Source organism: Perissodus microlepis, chromosome 2 (assembly GCF_051167445.1).
Source record: "Perissodus microlepis isolate ML-2025 ecotype Zambia chromosome 2, ASM5116744v1, whole genome shotgun sequence".
Lineage (NCBI taxonomy): Eukaryota > Metazoa > Chordata > Actinopteri > Cichliformes > Cichlidae > Perissodus > Perissodus microlepis.
The window spans coordinates 14,333,251-14,353,017 of NC_140462.1; the positions used below are offsets into that span (position 1 = coordinate 14,333,251).

A 19,767-nucleotide genomic window follows, 5' to 3' on the forward strand; every position below is an offset into this window, starting at 1 on the left:
GTTCCTGCATCTGCTGATGTACATATCTTCAGTGTTGGGGAGTAACGGAATACATGTACCGCCGTTACGTATTTAAAATACAAAATATGAGTAACTGTATTCCGTTACAGTTACCGTTTAAAAAGGTGGTATTTAGAATACAGTTACTTTGTTGAAATAAATGGATTACACTGCGGTACTTTCCTGTTTCATATTGTTGCAGGTCAGGACTGTTTGGGTTTTGTTTGACAGCTACGTTCTGTTGTTCCAGGCGGCAGCGTTACGGTTGCCATGGTTACAGGGCGACGCTCTCTCTCTCAGCGACTGTGTGTTTCCTGGGTGAGAGAGCGCCTTTTTGTTGTTGTTGTTGTTGTTGTTGTTGTTGTTGTTGTTGTTGTTGTTGTGCTAGCCCTAAAGAATGTAGCCTCATGGGCAGTGTAGTCCGTGTTGCAGGGAGAATGGACCGCCATACACGTTATGTGTCTGTGAGCAAGAGGAGGGAGAAAAAGGAGAGTGGAAAAGTACGAGCAGTCATCGAGCAAAAACGGGAGCTGGAAGCATGTAAATATAATAATAACCACTGCAGCCAAGAAGAGTGCCAGAGGAGCCCAGTTGTAAGTACGCTATTAAGACTCGACTGTACACTGTGTTGGTGTTTTCCTCCGAAACAATAAGTTCCGTTGGAGCAGTCTTTCAACGCCTCTCTCTGTCTGTCGCAAGAAAAGCTGACCCACACAACAAAGTAAAGCTATTTTTCGGCTACGAGCCGACACGGACCCGGCGGTATTAGTCAGAGGTCCCTTTACTACGGTTCGGAGCCGCGGAGCTTCAGTAACAGTAATAAATGTACTATCAGCAATAGTACATTCACGTAGTTGTAAAATGCATGATAATATATTAAGTAATCCAAAGTATTCAGAATACGTTACTGTCATTGAGTAACGTAACGGAAGACGTTACAGAATACATTTTGGGGCATGTATTCTGTAATCTGTAATGGAATACATTTTAAAAGTAACCTTCCCAACACTGCATATCTTCAATCAATGACGGGCTGCTGCTGCTGATCTTCTGCAAGGACACAACTGCCCACTCCAGAGACGTCCTGCCAGCAGCAGAGCAGTATCATTAACACATACTGCACACCTGTAAAAAGATCTGAGAATTGTGTTACCCAGACCAGTGCTATCCAATAGTTAAACACACATATGTTATCCAGTGATTCCCAGACAACCATGGAGCAGACAACCAGATGATTAAATAAGTATAAATAGATAGTTTGTTGCCATGTGTCTGACCATTATTCAGATAGAATTCTTGCGTCCTTTGTTTTTAATTGTTATTGGATGATTAAACAGTGGGGCGTTTGCGTTTTTCTGCTTCTGAAGTGGGACACTGAAAAAGTTTGAAAACAACTAAGTTACCAGGACAGGCTTTTATTTTTGTGGGACCGCCAACTTCCGTTTATTACTGTTACGAATGTGACGTACATTCCGGCCGCCAACACGAACAGCGCTTTTTCGCGGTAAAATGAAACAGGCATCAGGTTGACCATTATTATTTAGTTTCTGCTGTCTAACAGCTAACCGCCTTTAGGTAGCATTTAGAAGCCGCGTAGTTAAAACAAAACTAGGGTCGGCGGCATTGTCGCGAAGTAAGAGTAAAGCTAACGTTAGCAGCTATCATCACAACGTAGTAACTGTGTATCATAAAACCATGTCGCTAGTAACTACAGAGAGCTTAAAGACTGAGCTGGAAATATTCGATATACCCTATCAAGATGATTCCGTCCTCGACAAAAGTAAGTTGCTAACTAAGATGACCGTTTTTCTCATATGGATTGAAGCTTTACACGGGAGAGTGTGTTAGCAAAGAAGCTAAGTGCATTATCACTGTAATCATCGAGGACTCTACCATACGCAGGATAGCAGTAATGTAGTGTTGTGACATGTAGTTTAAGCTGTTGTCATCAGTCATAATATTTATATACCCATGTGCATGCGCTTTTGTTAGTTAAAGCTTTTGACTAAAATAGCATTTTTCTTCTTGATAACTTACTTTCACAAGTCAAGTAAATTGGAAATCTGCTTTTTTTTCTTTTGATTTCATTGATACGTCTTTTATAATTACTAAGCCATTTTTAAAGATCAGGAACAGTAATTATTCACTGCAAGTTGTGTCCCACAAAATTAATTCACATTGTACTTGCATCTAGTATTTTCTCAGACACTCAGATTAAATCCTAGGTTGTTTTCCCTCATATCTCCTCCATTTCAGTGGTGGAGCAGTGTATTTGTAACAGAATGCAGGCACAAGAGATACTGCATGAGTGGGTTGCCTATAGCGCCACAAAACAAGGCGTGAAGCTCACCATGGACACTCTGGAGCAGTTTGAACATGAGGTAACAGGACCACAGATTTTAATATGCATTACAAATTACTTATTAAATATGCAACAACTTAGTCATTCTCTGCTCCTTATAAATGCAGCATGTTTGTCATCTTGCAGATTTTGAACAAGAGGATCAAATCCAGAAAAACCTCCCGAAAGGAAGAAGCATCCAGTAGAATGAGAGACATTAGCATGATTGATGATTTGTATCCTTCACACTGATGCTTGAGCATAAAGACCCGTCCATCTGCACTGTCTGGAGTCATGTGTTTTCTTTGATTTGTGTCTGCTAATGTTGTTGTTGAGTCATAGACTTTGACAAAATGAATCAGAATAAAAGCTGAGGAAGAGGAGGAAGATCTCTTAGAATTTTACTCTACTCCTGCTAAGGTAACCAAACACCTCTTGCTTGTCAGCAGCAGAGCGTTATCTAATCTGAACAAAAGAAATACATTTTCATAACTTTAAAAAAAAAAATCCATTTATGCTTTAGGTTTTTTGTAACTCGTGGGTCTCCCGCAGAGTGAGTTTGAGTCTATGTAGACAGACAAGATCCTAACTGTGTTTGTTCCTGTCGGTACAGGGCTCTCAGAAACGACCTCTGACGACACCAGAGCGTCCTCATTCAAAGAGAACTGCAGCTCTGATGGCCAGCCCGAGCATACTGCTGTCTCCAGCCAGCTTCTCTCCCAAGTACTCTCCACCCCATGCTGCTCTGATTTTTTTGAAAACATGAAAATTATGCTCTCTGGTTGAGTTAAAGTTAAAAAAGAAAGCTTTTTTAAAGATAAACTTTTGTATTTGCATCACTGTCACTTTAAGTGACCTTCTCCCCTTATTTCTTTGTAAGTGCGACACCCTCACAGAAGTACAGCCAGCGGGGAGGAAAGGGAGAGGTGGTGGCCACGTTTGGGGCTGTGCAGGGCACCCGTTGGGTGGGCAGGAAAGATCCAGGTGCAGGCGTCCAAGTTGAGATATTGGAAGGACCGGAAGATTCCCTTAACAGCAGCTACAAATACATGTTCCAGAGGCTGCGAGATGTTCGAAACGGTACATAGCTGCACACACTTGATTAAAGATTTCCTGTATGTTTGGGTGTAAAATCACTAAATAAATATACCCCAGAACATTTGGATAATATTTTTTTTCTGGGTCTTTCCCAGTGTTGACAGAGAAGATTGAGGAGCTAGGAGAAGGACTCAGGACTCATTTCAGCATTGAGGAGTTCTCCCCCGTGTCTCTGCCTGCCCAGGTACAGAAGAGATGACACCTCTGGAAAACTTTTAAATTAAAGATTCATTCCCACTGCTTAAACAATAAATTATTAAATAATAGTACGTTGCTATAAAATGTTACGTTACATCACTGAATTGTTTTTTCTTAAAATCATATATACTGAGGAGTAAAATCAAACCTGCTTATTTGTTTGATTAAAAGTTAACTTCTTTCTTGGGTTTGCGTCTTCTTCCCTCCAGGACAGTATAACTGTGCTAGGACAGATTTGCTGTGACAGTAATGGCAAACTGAATGCACAGTCAGTTCTGCTAGAGGCTGGACCAGAACAAGGCGGTCAGCAAGTACCTGTTGACCTATCGGAGCTTAAAGAGTATTCCCTTTTTCCTGGTCAGGTGAGCTGAATGAAATAGCTTACTTTGACAGATGAAACTAGAAATGGGTATGCCAGTGAGGTCCTTCCTAATGACCAGTCGGTGGTTTCTCCTTTGCCTGTGCACTGAGCTTATGTGCAGCAGGTTATATGGCCACCAAGAGTAACAGAGCATGCCAAGGACATGGGCTTGAGACTGACCCGGTGTCTGACCGAGAGCTCTGACAGTTTTTCCCCTCGTAAAAATAAACTTTCAGAATTATAGGAAACCTTTTATCAGCAGAAGCATGTAGCTTTATGTTTTTGCAGCTCTTTCCAACAAACCCACATGTAAGAAAACATTTATCTAAATGCTCCTGTTCTGGTTTTTTTAGGTGGTGGTGATGGAGGGTATGAACACTACAGGAAGAAAACTGGTGGCTTCCAAATTCTATGAGGTCGGTTCTAAGTTGTTGGCTTTAACACTTTTTGATGTTTGTGAAAACTTTTGTAACGTTGTTGTGCTTTTAGGCTGTTCCTCTGCCGTTCTACAGTTCTGACATGAAAATGGAGACAGATGAAGGTAAGATCTGTTTGATCAATTTTTCAGATTTAGCTTGAACTTAAAGCCATCTTCTTACACTCCACACTCTTCATTTGTTGCAGAGCCACTGAATGTACTGGTGGCCTGTGGACCGTACGCTCCCTCTGACAGTCTGACCTTTGACCCCCTGCTGGACTTAATCAGCGTTATTGTCAGGGATCGTCCTGATGTCTGCCTGCTGGTACAGTCTCCCTTGTTGTTCCATCATAAAACACACTATCCATGACAGAATTTCCACTAAAGCTCACATACACACTGTCAGGAGTGTATTTATGAGGGAGACAGTCTTCCCATGACTCTGTGTTTTGTCTGGTTTTCCTATTTCTTGTTTCTCTTCCACAGCTGGGCCCATTTGTGGATTCCAAACATGAACAGATTGAGGTCAGTGGGACAGAGACCATGTTTTTCTTGTTTTTGAGTGTGCACAACACAAGGGGGAACCTTTCACGCGCATCTTTGCACATAAATTGTGTTGGGCATCACACACACAAAAAAAACTTAGAGCCTGAGTCAAAAGATCACAATGATAACAATGGGTCAAGTTTCCTCTGTCAAGGCATGTGGTCCAATAGATAAGTGAACCGTTTTCAAAAGGACTACCATTCATAAGGAACAATTATAAGCTCCTGAACAGGACTTTATTTAACGATCAGTCAAAGTAAAATGTAAAGGTTAAAAAATCAAGTCAAAATGCTTTAAAAGGGATATGTGTGTAGACAAAAACTAATAGGTATCACTTGCTGAATAAAACTTCTGTGTTATCCTTTAAGATATAACACTTAACCCACAAATAAGACGATTAGTTTCAGTGTTATTGGGTCTGGAAATAAAAAGCGTACCACTGGATTGACCACAATAACAGATCAATGAAACCGACAGGTGCAGTATAGCAATCACAGAAAGCTTTTTTTTTCCATCATAGAATACCGTCTACTCGTACACGTTTTGCAAAGAAGGATCTAATTTGAGCTTCTGTATCCAAATTTGCAGTATGAATTCATTTTAATCAACATGTTTGTTTGTTTGTTTGTTTGTTTTTTCTTTCTTTGTCATCTCCATGTGTTTCTTAAATAGAAAGCCCAGGTGACTGAGACTTTTGAGAACATTTTCACCAGATGCATTGAAAGCATTGTGGATGGGACCAGAAGGTATGTGTTGTCTAATCAAAGCTCAGAGTCAGACAGCTATGCATGTGACTTCCTTTGTGATGTTAAATTCAGGATCCATGTGTGACCTTTTCTGCAATTTTCCAAAAGTTACAGGTTTTTTCGCTTTTGTTTTAAATCTGTGCCTTAAGGACATTATAGCTGCAACCCCCTCTGAAACCCTGCGACTTAACCTGCACGCAATTGCAATTGCACATGAAATTTGTCTTTCTTGTTTCTGCGTTTAATTACATATATGTCTGCATAAACTATGTCATCACATTATACAAGTAAGTTAAGACAGAGGTCAGTCACACTGTAACGATTCGAGGTTTGTTTGTTCGTTTGGTTGTTTTTTAAACTGTGCTTCCCTCCTGTTCAAATCAGATTTTCTTTACCACAATGAAGCCTCGTGTTTTCTCGTTTTCTTTAATCCAGTGTTGGCTGTCAGCTGGTGTTTGTGCCTTCTCAGAGAGACATCCACCACCATTTCATCTACCCACAGCCTCCGTTCAGCCTGCCCCACCCTAGCAAAGAACAGACCCAGGTTGGACACTGTTGTTGCATGCTGATGAGCACATGCAGCAGATTTCTGAGCACTCGTGGCAAACCTTATTTTAATAGTGTAGCATTGTTTGTCTTTAATATGGTTTTCAGTCCCGGAGATGTCATGCGTAAGTGTCAGGTTATATAATGTTTGTCTTCATGCTTTGCAGCGTGTCACCCTGGTCCCTGACCCCTGCACCCTGCTGATTGACGGGGTGACTATTGGCTTGACATCAACTGACATCCTCATCCACATGGGTGCAGAGGAAATCAGCTGGTGAGTGAGGCTGTTTTCTAATTTGCACCAAATTCTGACATCAAGGTGGCAGATCAGAAACACCAAAGTGAGTTAATGACCTACATTTTTATGCAGATTTATAAAGAACCGTTTTCTTAAATTATTCACATGGTCATATTTTTGCAATGAAGGTCATCGGTGTACATAGTTGAAATTGACGTTTTGCATTGCAGTGGAACCGGCTCAGACAGATTCTCACGTATACTGAAGCACATGCTCACACAGCGGAGGTAAATCCTGAAGGAGTTCAGATCTATTTATTTATTTGAGGTCACGTATTATTAGTGATCGTGTCCATGTTCTCATGTCCAGTTACTACCCACTGTATCCGCCTGCGGATGAGGTAAATATGGATTATGAGAAGTTCCAGAGCTTCGGCCAAATGCCGCTCACCCCCGACATCCTTGTTGTTCCCTCTGAAATGCGCTACTTTGTAAAGGTAAACAACTCGTCTTCCCCTTGACATCCTATATATACACATTTATTGAGGTAATTGATTGCAGGATCATCAGTTATTGCATTGATAATATAAAGTAAAACATGTTTTTTTTTTTTAAACACGTGACTATTTTTTTTTTGATGAGTTTTTACGAGTGTCATGTCATTTAAAATCTCCTCCCATCTTCAGGACGTGGTCGGCTGTGTGTGTGTCAACCCTGGGCGGCTGACCAAAGGCCAGGTGGGCGGGACGTACGGGCGGCTGCTCATCCAGCGCAGCCCTCAGTCAGAAGACGGGAAGAGGGTGAGCCCGTGTTTGACTGCTCAGGTGGTGAAAATCTAACAAGAGTGCAGACTTTCACTTCTAATTGTCACCAGAAATGAGCTGGTTTAACCAGGACCAGCTGTGCTACAGGCATGCTGATGGAAAACCATTTCAAATTATTTTGTATATTGGTTTATTTTTATACCTTGAACATGTTGAAGTGTACTGTGCTCATAACTGATGGATTATCAGTCAAATACAGCAGCAATAATTTCTTTTTCAACAAATTATTGTTGCCCTTTGTACAGCTTTTGTAACATTGTGTCTCTTCCACTTAAGTTTTATTGTTGTCCAGATTTTTTATCTTCCTGTGCCTCTAACAGGAGGAAAAAGTAACACACTGAAAAATCCTGTTGCTTTTGTAGCTCAAAATGAAAATAATTTTGTGTTTGCAGGGAAGTCTGAGTAACATTCAAAAATGCCTTTAATTAAAACAAGAAGAAATAAAACAGTTATTAAATAGCCTGTTGTTTCTGTTTTTAATGCATTATTATAAAACTAATTATAATACTCTGCAGTACTTTATTTTGAATGTGGTTTTGTCTCTTTTAACTTGCACAGCAGTACATTTAGTCATAAAAATGATCAAACTCATCAGAGTCATTTGGGTCCTCCGTCTTCGACTTGTCGTGCTCCACTTGAAAAATTCCCATGTTGTGAAAACTCGCTGGAAAATAAATTGAGCATAAATCAGAAGTCCTGCAGCCTTTCTAATGTTACTGTAAAGACTGGTTATACTGTACCTTTGGGCTTCTCTTCACCTCTCAGATGCTTTTCTCTACAAGGTAACGGAAAAGTAAGAGGCATGTTTCACATTGTAATTTAAGTCAGTTGAAAGAGGACTTACTTTTGCTGTGTTTCTTCTTGAGGCGCAAGAAGGTTCTCAATATCCTTTTCATCACTGACTTCGTTTGAGTCATCATTATCAGATCCTGTTTTACCCTCTTCCTGTTCCTGAGCTGCCTCCTCGGTTATAATCTGTGTAGATCTAAAAACGGGATTACATTCGATTTTTTGTGATGATGCCTGTGAGGAATATTTCAATCCTTCACCATCTTACCTCTTTTCTTGTGGTGTGACGATGCAGTCGTCTGAATCTATCTGATCGTCCTCACTCCCCTGTTCCTCTTCCTCCTCGCTTTTGTCATCCTGTTGATTCAAGTCCTCATCCTCTTCTTCTTCACTGTCTTCACTTCCATCCTCTTCGTCCTGAGAGGAGGCAGCACCCTGTTTTCTGTTCTCAGTGCCTTCGTCCTTCAGCCTGATTGACTGTTCTTCACCTCCCTGCTCCTCCATTTCATCATCTGTAGATGTCTCTCCTTCCTCCTCTGTTGCGTCCTTGGCAGAAGCACCGTCACTTTGTTTGATATCACTGTCATCTTGTTCTTTATCTGTTTGACTCTTCTCTTTTTCTTCACCGTCTTCTTTAGCTTCCAGGTTTTCCTCTGTCTTATCTTTAACTTTTTCTCCTGTGCTGCTTTGCTCAGCACTGCTACTGTCCTGCTCTTCTACTTCACTGCCATCATCGTTTTTATTCTTTGCACTGTCACTTTCTGATTCCTTCTCCCGCTGGGATCCTGACTCTTTGCATCTGTTTGTTTTCTCTTCATGATTTTGATTCCCTGCTTTTTCACCCTCGTATGCCTCATTCAAACTTCCTGACTCCTCACCAGTGTCCTGACTCTCTGAGTCACCTCCCTTACTCGCAGTCCTTTCCTCTGCCTCCTGAGATCCTGGTGATTGAACAGAAAGATCCACAGTTCTCTTTGTCCTTCTCCTACTGCTCCTCAGGCTTTTCTCTGAGGAGGCATTGCTTTCCGAACTTTGGGCCACTTTAACTGAGGGAATGTGAATGGCGCTCGAATTCCCAGAAAACCTAAAAGATGAAAGACTGGATGAATGAATTTGCCAGTCTAAAACAGTAATAAGTATTAAGAAATAAAGCAAGAGGAGAACACTTGTTTCTGATGTTTTGTGACCTCCTCTACAGCATGTGCCGTTTAACTAATACATTTTTTTTAAACTTAAAAATTAATTTATATAAAATTAGGAGGTAACAAGAACGTGAATGTTTTCTATAAAATGTGGTTTAGTGCTAAGTTGTTAGTATGACTGCCACACGCCATCAAATACTATCCCCAGCTTCATGTCCAGCCAGTTTGACCTTTACTGTCATTCCTGTGCTCTCTTTTCCTGCAGCTTCTGTCTGTGCTGTGATCAAAGGCAAGTAATTGCACCAGAAAGATTAGGACACACATAAATCAACTACATTTTTTTTTTTTAAAAGGAGACAGGAATGCACCTATAAATTGAGGGGGGTATTGATGAAGGGTATTCAGAACACATGCTGCACAGACTGGTGCAGCATGAAGGGAAGAAACTAAGGGGAGATGATACATCAGTGGGATCCAATGAATTCAAAGTCACATCTACAAGAATGCTGCTTACTCCTGAGGGCTGCATCTCTCTCTGTCTGAAGAGACATGCTGTTTTCTTCCTCCCTTCTCCTTCCCCGCCTTTTTGCTGGAATCCTTGCCATTCTCACTGCTCTCACTGTGACTGCTGGACAGACGGACTAGATACAGAATGTACGAACACAAAACAAGTCCACACACATGCTGAATACGCACAGAGACTCATGTAAGAAAAGTATTTATTTTTATGTATTCACCTGGTTTAACATCTAACTCGTGGGACGAACGACTGCTGCTGCTTCTGATACTCGTCTCCCTCTGTGAGCTCAGCACTCCGCTCATTTTATCCTCCTCTCCTACAGTCTGCGAAACCCTTGAGTCACGTAAAGGCTCCTCCATATAAAGCTGGCCCCACAGGGCCTCGGAGTATGATGGAGTTCCAGGTGCACCAGCAGGCTGGTACCAGGGGTAGTCAGGCTGTAGGGAAGCCCTGCCTTGTAGATCCTGCCTGTGCCAGGGATGATGGTACTGTCCGGGTGCGGAGGCGGGATAGTAAAGCGGATACGGGTGAGGAATGATGGGTGGAACTCTGGTAGGAAATCTGGCTATCTGGGATTGACTGCAGCTCAACCAGGAGGACTGCGTGTGGGGAAGATGGGAGGAGCCATCTTGGTTGTAGTCAGAGTAACCTTGAGGTGTAGCAGTTTTTCGTGGCTCCGTGGGTGGACCTGAAAACAAGGATACATGTTAGACTGGTGTTTGTCACACTAACACAAGACTTTAAATAAAATATTTGAACACCTCAATCTTCAAGATAACACATGAGACCAGATTATTACCACTAAACAATAAATGTGATCTAGTCATTTCCTAAAGTGAGCCCCACAGCATAAAGACTTACCTGCAAAAGATTTCATCACGTCCGTGTTCTTTAAACATGACTTCAAATAGTCGTCCATTTTCTGTTGAAGAAACAGTTTCTTTAATACACTGTCAGGAAGACATGGCATCAGTTGTAAATAAAGAAAAATGACTTTGGATTTTGGAACATGGATATTCTTAATCTCCTTGCATTTGTCATTTTGAGGTGAGAGGAAGTGGAAACATTGAAAGTGCTATCAAATACAGCTGTGATCAGAAATATACATTGTGGTGGACCACTGGAGGGCTCCACTCACACCCAGTTCTCAGGAAGTGTTGTTGCTGTGTTTTGGAGGGAAAGTGTTCAGTTGTGTGGTGATGAGTAATAAACGAGCAGTGTTAATCGAGCGCTCTCGTGTCGTCTGTGTTTACCTCCACAACATACACTTATGATGGGCATGAACGTCACTGTCATTTTGATTGTTTCATGATTTCTTTGAACGGTTGGGTGGAATGATTGTAAAGCATACATATTTAATGACTTTAAAAAAAAACAAGAATTGGGTGCACAAATTTGCACGCCCCCACTAATACATGGTTAGATGAACCAGCAATCAACAAGCTTTTGGCATAATTATGGTTGGATATTTGACCACTCCTCTTTGCTGAATTGGTAGAGTTAATTTCAATTGGTTGGTTCCTGGCATTGACTCAACTTTCAAGCATCCATGCATTTTCAATAGGGTTGAGGTCCAGCTTTGGGAAGGTCATTCCAGAAGCTTAATGTTAGCTGGCCTTATCCATTCCAAAACCAGTTTTGATGTTAATTTGGGATCACTGTCCTGCTGGGAACACTTAACTGTGTCCAAGTTTCAACTACTTAGCTGTTCAATTCTTTAAATACAGGGAGTGCAGAATTATTAGGCAAATGAGTATTTTGTCCACATCATCCTCTTCATGCATGTTGTCTTACTCCAAGCTGTATAGGCTCGAAAGCCTACTACCAATTAAGCATATTAGGTGATGTGCATCTCTGTAATGAGAAGGGGTGTGGTCTAATGACATCAACACCCTATATCAGGTGTGCATAATTATTAGGCAACGTCCTTTCCTTTGGCAAAATGGGTCAAAAGAAGGACTTGACAGGCTCAGAAAAGTCAAGAATAGTGAGATATCTTGCAGAGGAATGCAGCAGTCTCAAAATTGCAAAGCTTCTGAAGCGTGATCATCGAACAATCAAGCATTTCATTTAAAATAGTCAACAGGGTCGCAAGAAGCGTGTGGAAAAACCAAGGCACAAAATAACTGCCCATGAACTGAGAAAAGTCAAGCATGCAGCTGCCAAGATGCCACTTGCCACCAGTTTGGCCATATTTCAGAGCTGCAACATCACTGGAGTGCCCAAAAGCACAAGGTGTGCAATACTCAGAGACATGGCCAAGGTAAGAAAGGCTGAAAGACGACCACCACTGAACAAGACACACAAGCTGAAACGTCAAGACTGGGCCAAGAAATATCTCAAGACTGATTTTCTAAGGTTTTATGGACTGATGAAATGAGAGTGAGTCTTGATGGGCCAGATGGATGGGCCCGTGGCTGGATTGGTAAAGGGCAGAGAGCTCCAGTCCGACTCAGACGCCAGCAAGGTGGAGGTGGAGTACTGGTTTGGGCTGGTATCATCAAAGATGAGCTTGTGGGGCCTTTTCGGGTTGAGGATGGAGTCAAGCTCAACTCCCAGTCCTACTGCCAGTTTCTGGAAGACACCTTCAAGCAGTGGTACAGGAAGAAGTCTGCATCCTTCAAGAAAAACACGATTTTCATGCAGGACAATGCTCCATCACACGCGTCCAAGTACTCCACAGCGTGGCTGGCAAGGAAGGGTATAAAAGAAGAAAAACTAATGACATGGCCTCCTTGTTCACCTGATCTGAACCCCATTGAGAACCTGTGGTCCATCATCAAATGTGAGATTTACAAGGAGGGAAAACAGTACACCTCTCTGAACAGTGTCTGGGAGGCTGTGGTTGCTGCTGCACGCAATGTTGATGGTGAACAGATCAAAACACTGACAGAATCCATGGATGGCAGGCTTTTGAGTGTCCTTGCAAAGAAAGGTGGCTATATTGGTCGCTGATTTGTTTTTGTTTTGTTTTTGAATGTCAGAAATGTATATTTGTGAATGTGGAGATGTTATATTGGTTTCACTGGTAAAAATAAATAATTGAAATGGGTATATATTTGTTTTTTGTTGAGTTGCCTAATAATTATGCACAGTAATAGTCACCTGCACACACAGATATCCCCCTAAAATAGCTCAAACTAAAAACAAACTAAAAACTACTTCCAAAAACATTCAGCTTTGATATTAATGAGTTTTTTGGGTTCATTGAGAACATGGTTGTTGTTCAATAATAAAATTATTCCTCAAAAATACAACTTGCCTAATAATTCTGCACTCCCTGTAGATTCTTTGAAGAATTTGGACGTAGGCATCCTTCTAAATTATTTTATCACCACTTTATCCACCAATACCTGTGTCAGCAAAACAGCCCCAGAGCATAATGCTACCACCACCATGCTTTACAACAGTTTTCTTCCGTTTGAAAGCCTCATCTTTACTCCTCCAAACACACCTGTTGTCATTGTCGACATAAATCGATCTTGTCTGACTATAAAACCTTGGTGTTTGACTTTTCTGTGTAGGGAGCTGCAAATTTTAGTCGGGCTTGAAGTTGTTGATTTAGTAGCAGTGGCTTCTTTCTTGGTCGGCACCCTCTCAGTCTATGGGAATGTAAAATTAGCTTAACTGTGGACAGTGACGCTGGTGTACCGGCAGTTTTCCAGTTCATGGAAGGCTTGAGTCTTTGTGGTTCCTGGATTGTTCCTGAATATCTCAGCAAAGTGAATAAATCTGAATAAATTGAGTTAAATATAACTAATTAAACTGATTATCCTGGAATCTACAGTTATTTAGAAATGGTTCCAATAGACCTTCCAAAAAAGTAAATCTACAGCTCTCCCTCTTAGATCTTCCCAAAGTTCCTTGGACTTTCCCATTGTTCATTGAGTCTAGTGAGTCCTTTTTCATGCAGGCAAAGAGAGGCTACCAGATGTGGTCAATTGTGTTAAAAGATTTTGTAGAAGCTTCAGCACCATTAAAATTAAAACGTGTGTATGTATAATTTTGACCCTGTGTGTATTAGAAAAGATCTAAAATAAATTCTAACTTGTACCCCCAATTATTTAGCGTCATTATTAAAGATGTATGCTGTACAATCATTCTACCCTGGAAAAAAATAATAATTAAAAGCCCAGAATTACATTCATGCCAACGAGAGTGTATGTAAACACAACTGCAAGTAAGGCAGCAAATACAGAACCAGCTCTACATTTTGACCAGACACTTTAACTTTGTGAATAATCAGCTCGCCATGCTGTGCATTACTTGTACCTTCTTCTGAGCTGCCTGTCTCTTCTCCTGAAGTTGCTGCTGCCAGCGGGGGGAGTTCTCCTCCAGGTATCTCTCATACTCCATCTGCAGGGGTCAAAGCAATAGTTTATTTTAAGAGCTTCACGAGGAAAGAATAGATTTCTTCCAGTGTGTTTAATGGGTCTGTTTTCTGCACGTCTACACACCCGAATCACTTTCATGGCAGCATTGCGGGCCAACATCCCTTTCAGTGTGTCCTGGGCCTTCTCAAACTGCTGCAGCAGCTGCCTGTTTTGTTGCTGGGCTGTGTACTCTCTTTCCTTCAGCTCCTGCCAGCGTTGCTGCAGGTGCATCACTCTTGAATAGGACACACACATAAAAACTTGGAGTTTAAAAAACACTTACTGAGAAAGCATCTCGCTAACTTACAGATGATCCTGAGTGTGAAGAGCTGAAGGGTCATCTTGCAACAACACCGGCTTGTTAACACTGTACGAGAAAGAGATCATGAAGCAGCAGGATGGTCATCTAAGCCACACACACACACACTTTCCATCTACATACAGCCCATTTTCCAGAAGACATGGCAACATCTGCTTCTTAGACTTGCCAGTAAAACTAGTCTTGACTGTGAACATTACTTTTCATATAAAAAGTGCATACACACTTAAATGATGTCACATTTTAAGAGTTTAAAAGATTTTAAAGACAAAATCATCCACCATTCTCTGCAAATGTGGTACCATTTAGGTGGTCTAACCTCTTATTTCCACAGATTTGTCTTTCTTTGGTGAAAGTGTTTTTTTCTGAGCAGTTCAGACACCCAAGAGACAGCAAATTTTCCTTTGGTGCAGCCATGACTGTGGGCTCTCAGTAGATGAGGAGATTACCAGGGATTAAAGGCTGCGTTTCAACAGGGGAGGGACCAAAGACATGCTGTCCAATCAACATATCGACATGCTAATGAGGTTAAACAGCAGCGAGGTCAACTTTATTGGTAAGTGGGTAACCAAGTTATTGGAACTTGTATTTATGCAAATGTGTGAGCCCTTAGTATAACATAATCAAAATGATTTTTATACCTAATATCTGGTATTTTGAGGGCATGTAGCAGGCATCAGTGTAATGCCATCTATAATAATCTATGTGTAACACTGAAGCTGCAAGAGGTAGAGGTGTGAAGGCTGATAAGTTTAAATACCTGGGGTCAACCATCAAAACCAAGGGAAACTGCATAAGAGGTGAAGAAGACTGTACAGGCAAAGTGGGGTGGGCAGAGATGAGTGCTAGGGGTGATCTGGGACAGAAGGATAGCAGCAAGAGTGAAGGGTATGATGTACAAGATGACAGTGAGAGTGAGACACAGTTGAAGATGCTCAGATTTTCATTAGGAGCGACCAGGATGTACAGGATTAGAAATTAGTCTATCATTTCTATAATGAAAAATTCATGTGATACTCAGGGCCGAAGGTGAGCTTCTCTGACTTGGAGAAAATTTGATTCACCTTCAAATCAGAAGTAATATAAATATTTTTGCAGTTCTGTCGCAAAAAGTACACCTGCTACAAAACTGAACAGATTAACAAGAGGAGAAGCTGCTTTGTTTTCTCTCTTTCTTCAAAACAGGGTTGTGGTTGAAGCAAATTTATACCAAAATGGTGCCTGCTGGCACAGAGAAATACATTTTGGGACGTAGCAAAAAACGATAAACACAGTTATATACAAATAAAGGGCTAAAGGAGAGTGATTTAGTCATGTTTTACCCATGGCAAGTTAGATGTGGAACCAAAGTATATTGTTGCATTGCGGATATATTTTCATGTAACACCTACTAGCAGACGAGATTCCGTCCACAATCAGAGATCGTGCTTGTCAGTGAGGTTTTTAAAGATTAAAACGGTACCATTTATTTTCTTACGCTACTGTAACTTTCCGGAAGACACGTAAGGCATTTTTTTAATTTCATGTGTTTGACTTCATCTCACGCGAGAGGCTAATTTAGATTGTTTTAGGCTAGTTAAGCTAGCCAACGTTTACCGCTGTGCGTCGGCTAAAGCATTCCTTCCGCTATCCGTATTCACTTTTAGGTGCAATTTCAAATAAAACATGACGAGTATAGCTAGTAAGGTGTTTTGCAGGGTGGAGAAGATGTGTCACCACCTCCCTGTGGTCCTTAACACGTTCCTGGTTTTCTCCATAACCGGAGAGGTGAGTTACCTGGTGTCGGTGGAGGCTCCGCTGGAGCCAGACCAGAAGAAGACTCAGTGGTCCTCTCGGTGGAAATTAATCCACTTGCTGGCCCAGTATTTCATGTTGGGGAACATCTGCTGGAACGCCCTGCTCTTCATGAAAACTAGTCCCAGCATCAAGGGAGTGTTCCTGGGAGGAGAAGTCCTCGGCCAAGGGTGGAGGTGAGGATTAAACAGCTGTAGAAATGAACATTTGATGCACAGCACATTGTATGTTTAATATTGCCACCTATCTACAGCTACCTGCTTTGTGCGCTTCGGGTTTGTTGTTGTTGTCGTCATGATTTGAAAAAAATCTTGATTTAAATAATGTTCTGGGCAACTAATTTGGATTTTTTTAACCTTCATAAAGCATCGAATCAGAAAAACTACTTCCTGTATGCTTCCCTATCCTGCCCAACATAAGGTATAAGCAAGGCAGACGCAAGAGTTCCTTGACATATTGTTTTAGGCTTTAAAGAAAGACAAGCTAGGAAAAACACTGAATCCTAACAGATTATTTGTGACTTAGATGTGAGATGAGATATTTATGTTTGAGTGAAGTGATCAGATTAAATTTGCAGTAAATCTTTGCTTACAACTGTGCAATGCGATAAAAGGGGTGGGGGGGATTACATAACAAAGTTTAGCATTGCATAACATGTACTGCATGTTAACAAGAAATATAACCTCTGCTGACAACTGAAACAGATTGTAGGTTTTCTCAAATCTGAAAAATGCGAGCTCGGGAACCATAAATAATTAATTTAACGGCAGCAAAGAAGTGAGATTTTTGCTTTTTGCCAGATCTAAAGTTTGCTTCACACTTTATTCCAAAGCAGGTGTTCATTTGAATTGTTAACGTGTGGCTCAACACAATCTTTATTTTTGATGCTCACAATAAAACAGATTTACTAATAACCATACATTAAAAAAGTCTGTCTTTTATTCAAAGGTACTGTTACACATGTGAGACGCACACTCCTCCGCGCTGTTCCCACTGCTACGACTGCAAGGTGTGCGTGCTGCGGCGGGATCACCACTGCGTCTTTTTTGGCCAGTGCGTGGGCTTCCGCAATTACCGCTACTTCCTGAGCTGCTTGTTTTTCATGTGGTCGGGGCTCCTGTACGCCACCCTGATGAACGCAGAGGTCTTCATTGTCATCTTGAAGGAGGGTGTGACGGTACACAGCATCCTGCTGCTGCTCATTCCCTGGATCATGCTTGTTTCAGGTACGATCTGGTTTGTCACAGCTGGAGTGTCTCATGCACATTATTACTGTGATACTAACTGTTTGGCACTCTGTTTGAACTTATAGATGTTGCTAACTGAACATAATGTATTAAAACTGAAGGAAAGAGGATACTGTCATCTCTGCTTAAAGAAAAATTATCGTTATTGCTGTCTGATTTCGCCTGGTATTGGCTGATATTCCCACTGTTGACTGGTATCATTACTGATCACATATCTTAGTAACCACAAAAAAAAATCAGCTAAATGTCAGTATCAGATCCAAATATACAGTTAGTTCATCTCCATTATTTTTACATCTCTGACTATTAAGATCTATGAAAAAATAGTTAAAATTATTCAGAAATACATATTTTAGTTTGTATTTTAGAAACTCTACGGGTTAAGTAAAACTGATACTGTCTTCTTGCCTCTGGTTGATTGGTGATGAGATGAATCACAGACCTCAGTTTGCCTGGATTTGTTATCACTTGCTGTGATTTAATGTGTGCTGCTGTTCCTCGTCACCCCAGGCCAGGTCTCAGCGCGTGCCTTTGCCTTCGCATTCATCGCAGACACATGCGTGGTGGGTTTCCTGCTGGTGTCTTCCTTCTTCTTCTTCCATCTCTACCTGCTGTTTCGTGGTCAGACCACCAGGGAGTGGTATTCCTCCCGCCGACCCTACAGCCTGGGACTCTTTGGCAACCTGCATCACACGCTGGGCCTGCGTTGGTACATCTGCTGGCTCTGCCCTCTCATCCCCTCGCCACTGCCAGGAGACGGCATAAACTTCCAGGTCACAGGATCGCTGGAGCCCTCGCGGTAACAGGTGCTGATCGGAGCGGTCCGAGTGTCTTTACTTTAGTGGTGGTGGTTAATGTTATCGGGAGCAGCAGGGGAACTCATCTTAATTCAAGAAGAGGTAGCTTGGAGTGGGAAGAAAGTAGAATTGTCTGTGGCTGTGTAATGTGTTGGTGGGTGTAACTCACTGTCAGTGTCTACTCTGTAGATTCTGTGCTGAGACAAAGAAATTAAGGGTCTTCTTTTGGTGGTACATTGATCTTAAATGGTAATCCGTACACTCAGCAAGGCTGGCCTCAGAAAATGAACACAGAAACTCAATGTGCTCATCTTGCAAGCGAGCACTGATAATATATGTTTAAAAATAGCACTGAAATAAGAATGTATTTTGACTGAACAACGTTCAGTTTTAATCCTTGTTGAGAAGCACTCACAATCTCTGACAGTGACGCCTCGTGGGAGTGTTGATAATAGCTGCTTTCTTGGGTTTTCCCTACGCTGAGGCTGCCTAAATCCGAACGTTACACAAGTGTGGCTTACGCAGTTCCTGATTACTCCACTGGACTGTAAAATACACAATCATTTGCCTCTATTTTGCTGTTGCTCTGAGGATGCTCCTGAGTTTATTAAACTGACCTTTTTAATTGGATTCTGCTGTGGCAGGTGGAACAGTGGGAGACACAAAGGAGCGGTCTTAATGTCTTCAGCACAATATTAATTTGAAATAAATAAAAATAAACACTGAAATGGTGTGGGGAAAAAAGTGCAAAATATGACAGTTTACGTTTAGTGAATGCAGTATTTAAAATGTACATGCTTATGATGTGTGAACAGTTTTGCCTCCATGCTTGATATTTCATTAAGCAGCGTCTGTGTCCTCATTCTGTACCCTATACGTTACATACTGTATAGAAATCTTTAGAGCATCCTGTTTTTGCCTATAATTAACCAGTTTTTGCATACAAACACATTCAAACTGTTAATTAATTGATGACTATAGAGTCTTTCTTTTTTCACGAGGTATCCCTGTAACTGTTTACCTGTCTTGAGTGTACTTCATCCTGTCAAGTGCTTCAGTTCAGAATAATATGGAAGAATGCAAACATGTTAGTTTTAATTGATGCCAAATGAATTTCCTTTACCTCCATGTATTTTACTCCTTGGCAGCTTTTATTTTTCTTATTTTAATTCTTCTGGCCTAAGTGTACTGAAAAATTACAAGCCTTTTTTGTTTGTTTTTACTGGTCACTAAATTTTATATTATTATTCTTTACAACTGTTGTTAGTTTCTTGCCAAAAGATATCATTTTGTTTGGTTGATTATTGGGTTTTGCCTTTTAAAGGTGTTTGCTTGAAGGGATATACCACTGAGAAATGTTTAATTTTAATATTATTCTATTTTTGTTAAAGTTGTTGTGCTGAAATAATTAAATTTTGGGTTTCAAAAGTTTTAACTTTTTCTAATTTGCATCACTTTAAACTGCAATTGT

The 19,767-nt window shown here is 41.1% G+C and overlaps 3 protein-coding genes across 4 annotated transcripts; 2 read left to right on the forward strand and 1 right to left on the reverse strand.

The window, feature by feature from the left end:
- Positions 1 to 245: 245 nt before the first annotated feature.
- Positions 246 to 7,774, forward strand: pola2 (polymerase (DNA directed), alpha 2). Of its 2 annotated transcripts, none has more exons than XM_084948546.1 (18): positions 246 to 593; positions 2,257 to 2,381; positions 2,489 to 2,577; positions 2,704 to 2,761; positions 2,955 to 3,064; positions 3,222 to 3,421; positions 3,535 to 3,623; positions 3,847 to 3,999; positions 4,352 to 4,414; positions 4,488 to 4,539; positions 4,623 to 4,741; positions 4,903 to 4,941; positions 5,635 to 5,708; positions 6,144 to 6,252; positions 6,422 to 6,528; positions 6,723 to 6,779; positions 6,862 to 6,988; positions 7,178 to 7,774. In XM_084948546.1, the coding sequence occupies exons 2-18, from the start codon at positions 2,283 to 2,285 to the stop codon at positions 7,328 to 7,330; spliced, it is 1,698 nt and encodes a 565-aa protein (XP_084804672.1). In that variant the 5' UTR covers positions 246 to 593; positions 2,257 to 2,282; the 3' UTR covers positions 7,331 to 7,774. The 2 variants fall into 2 exon arrangements, with proteins under 2 accessions (XP_084804672.1, XP_084804663.1); XM_084948537.1 differs by lacking the exon at positions 246 to 593 and adding an exon at positions 630 to 1,780.
- Positions 7,775 to 7,855: 81 nt separating this feature from the next.
- On the reverse strand, positions 7,856 to 14,429 carry LOC146392489 (uncharacterized). The gene is made up of 9 exons (XM_084948527.1): positions 14,224 to 14,429; positions 14,039 to 14,122; positions 10,628 to 10,688; positions 9,984 to 10,454; positions 9,761 to 9,887; positions 8,373 to 9,188; positions 8,160 to 8,300; positions 8,056 to 8,090; positions 7,856 to 7,979 (listed from the first exon to the last, which is right to left on the reverse strand). The coding sequence occupies exons 1-9, from the start codon at positions 14,392 to 14,394 to the stop codon at positions 7,882 to 7,884; spliced, it is 2,004 nt and encodes a 667-aa protein (XP_084804653.1). The 5' UTR covers positions 14,395 to 14,429; the 3' UTR covers positions 7,856 to 7,881.
- Positions 14,430 to 15,836: 1,407 nt separating this feature from the next.
- zdhhc24 (zDHHC palmitoyltransferase 24) lies at positions 15,837 to 19,736 on the forward strand. The gene is made up of 3 exons (XM_084948653.1): positions 15,837 to 16,428; positions 17,201 to 17,478; positions 18,010 to 19,736. Exons 1-3 carry the CDS (start codon positions 16,124 to 16,126, stop codon positions 18,300 to 18,302), a joined length of 876 nt encoding a protein of 291 aa, XP_084804779.1. The 5' UTR covers positions 15,837 to 16,123; the 3' UTR covers positions 18,303 to 19,736.
- Positions 19,737 to 19,767: the final 31 nt, after the last annotated feature.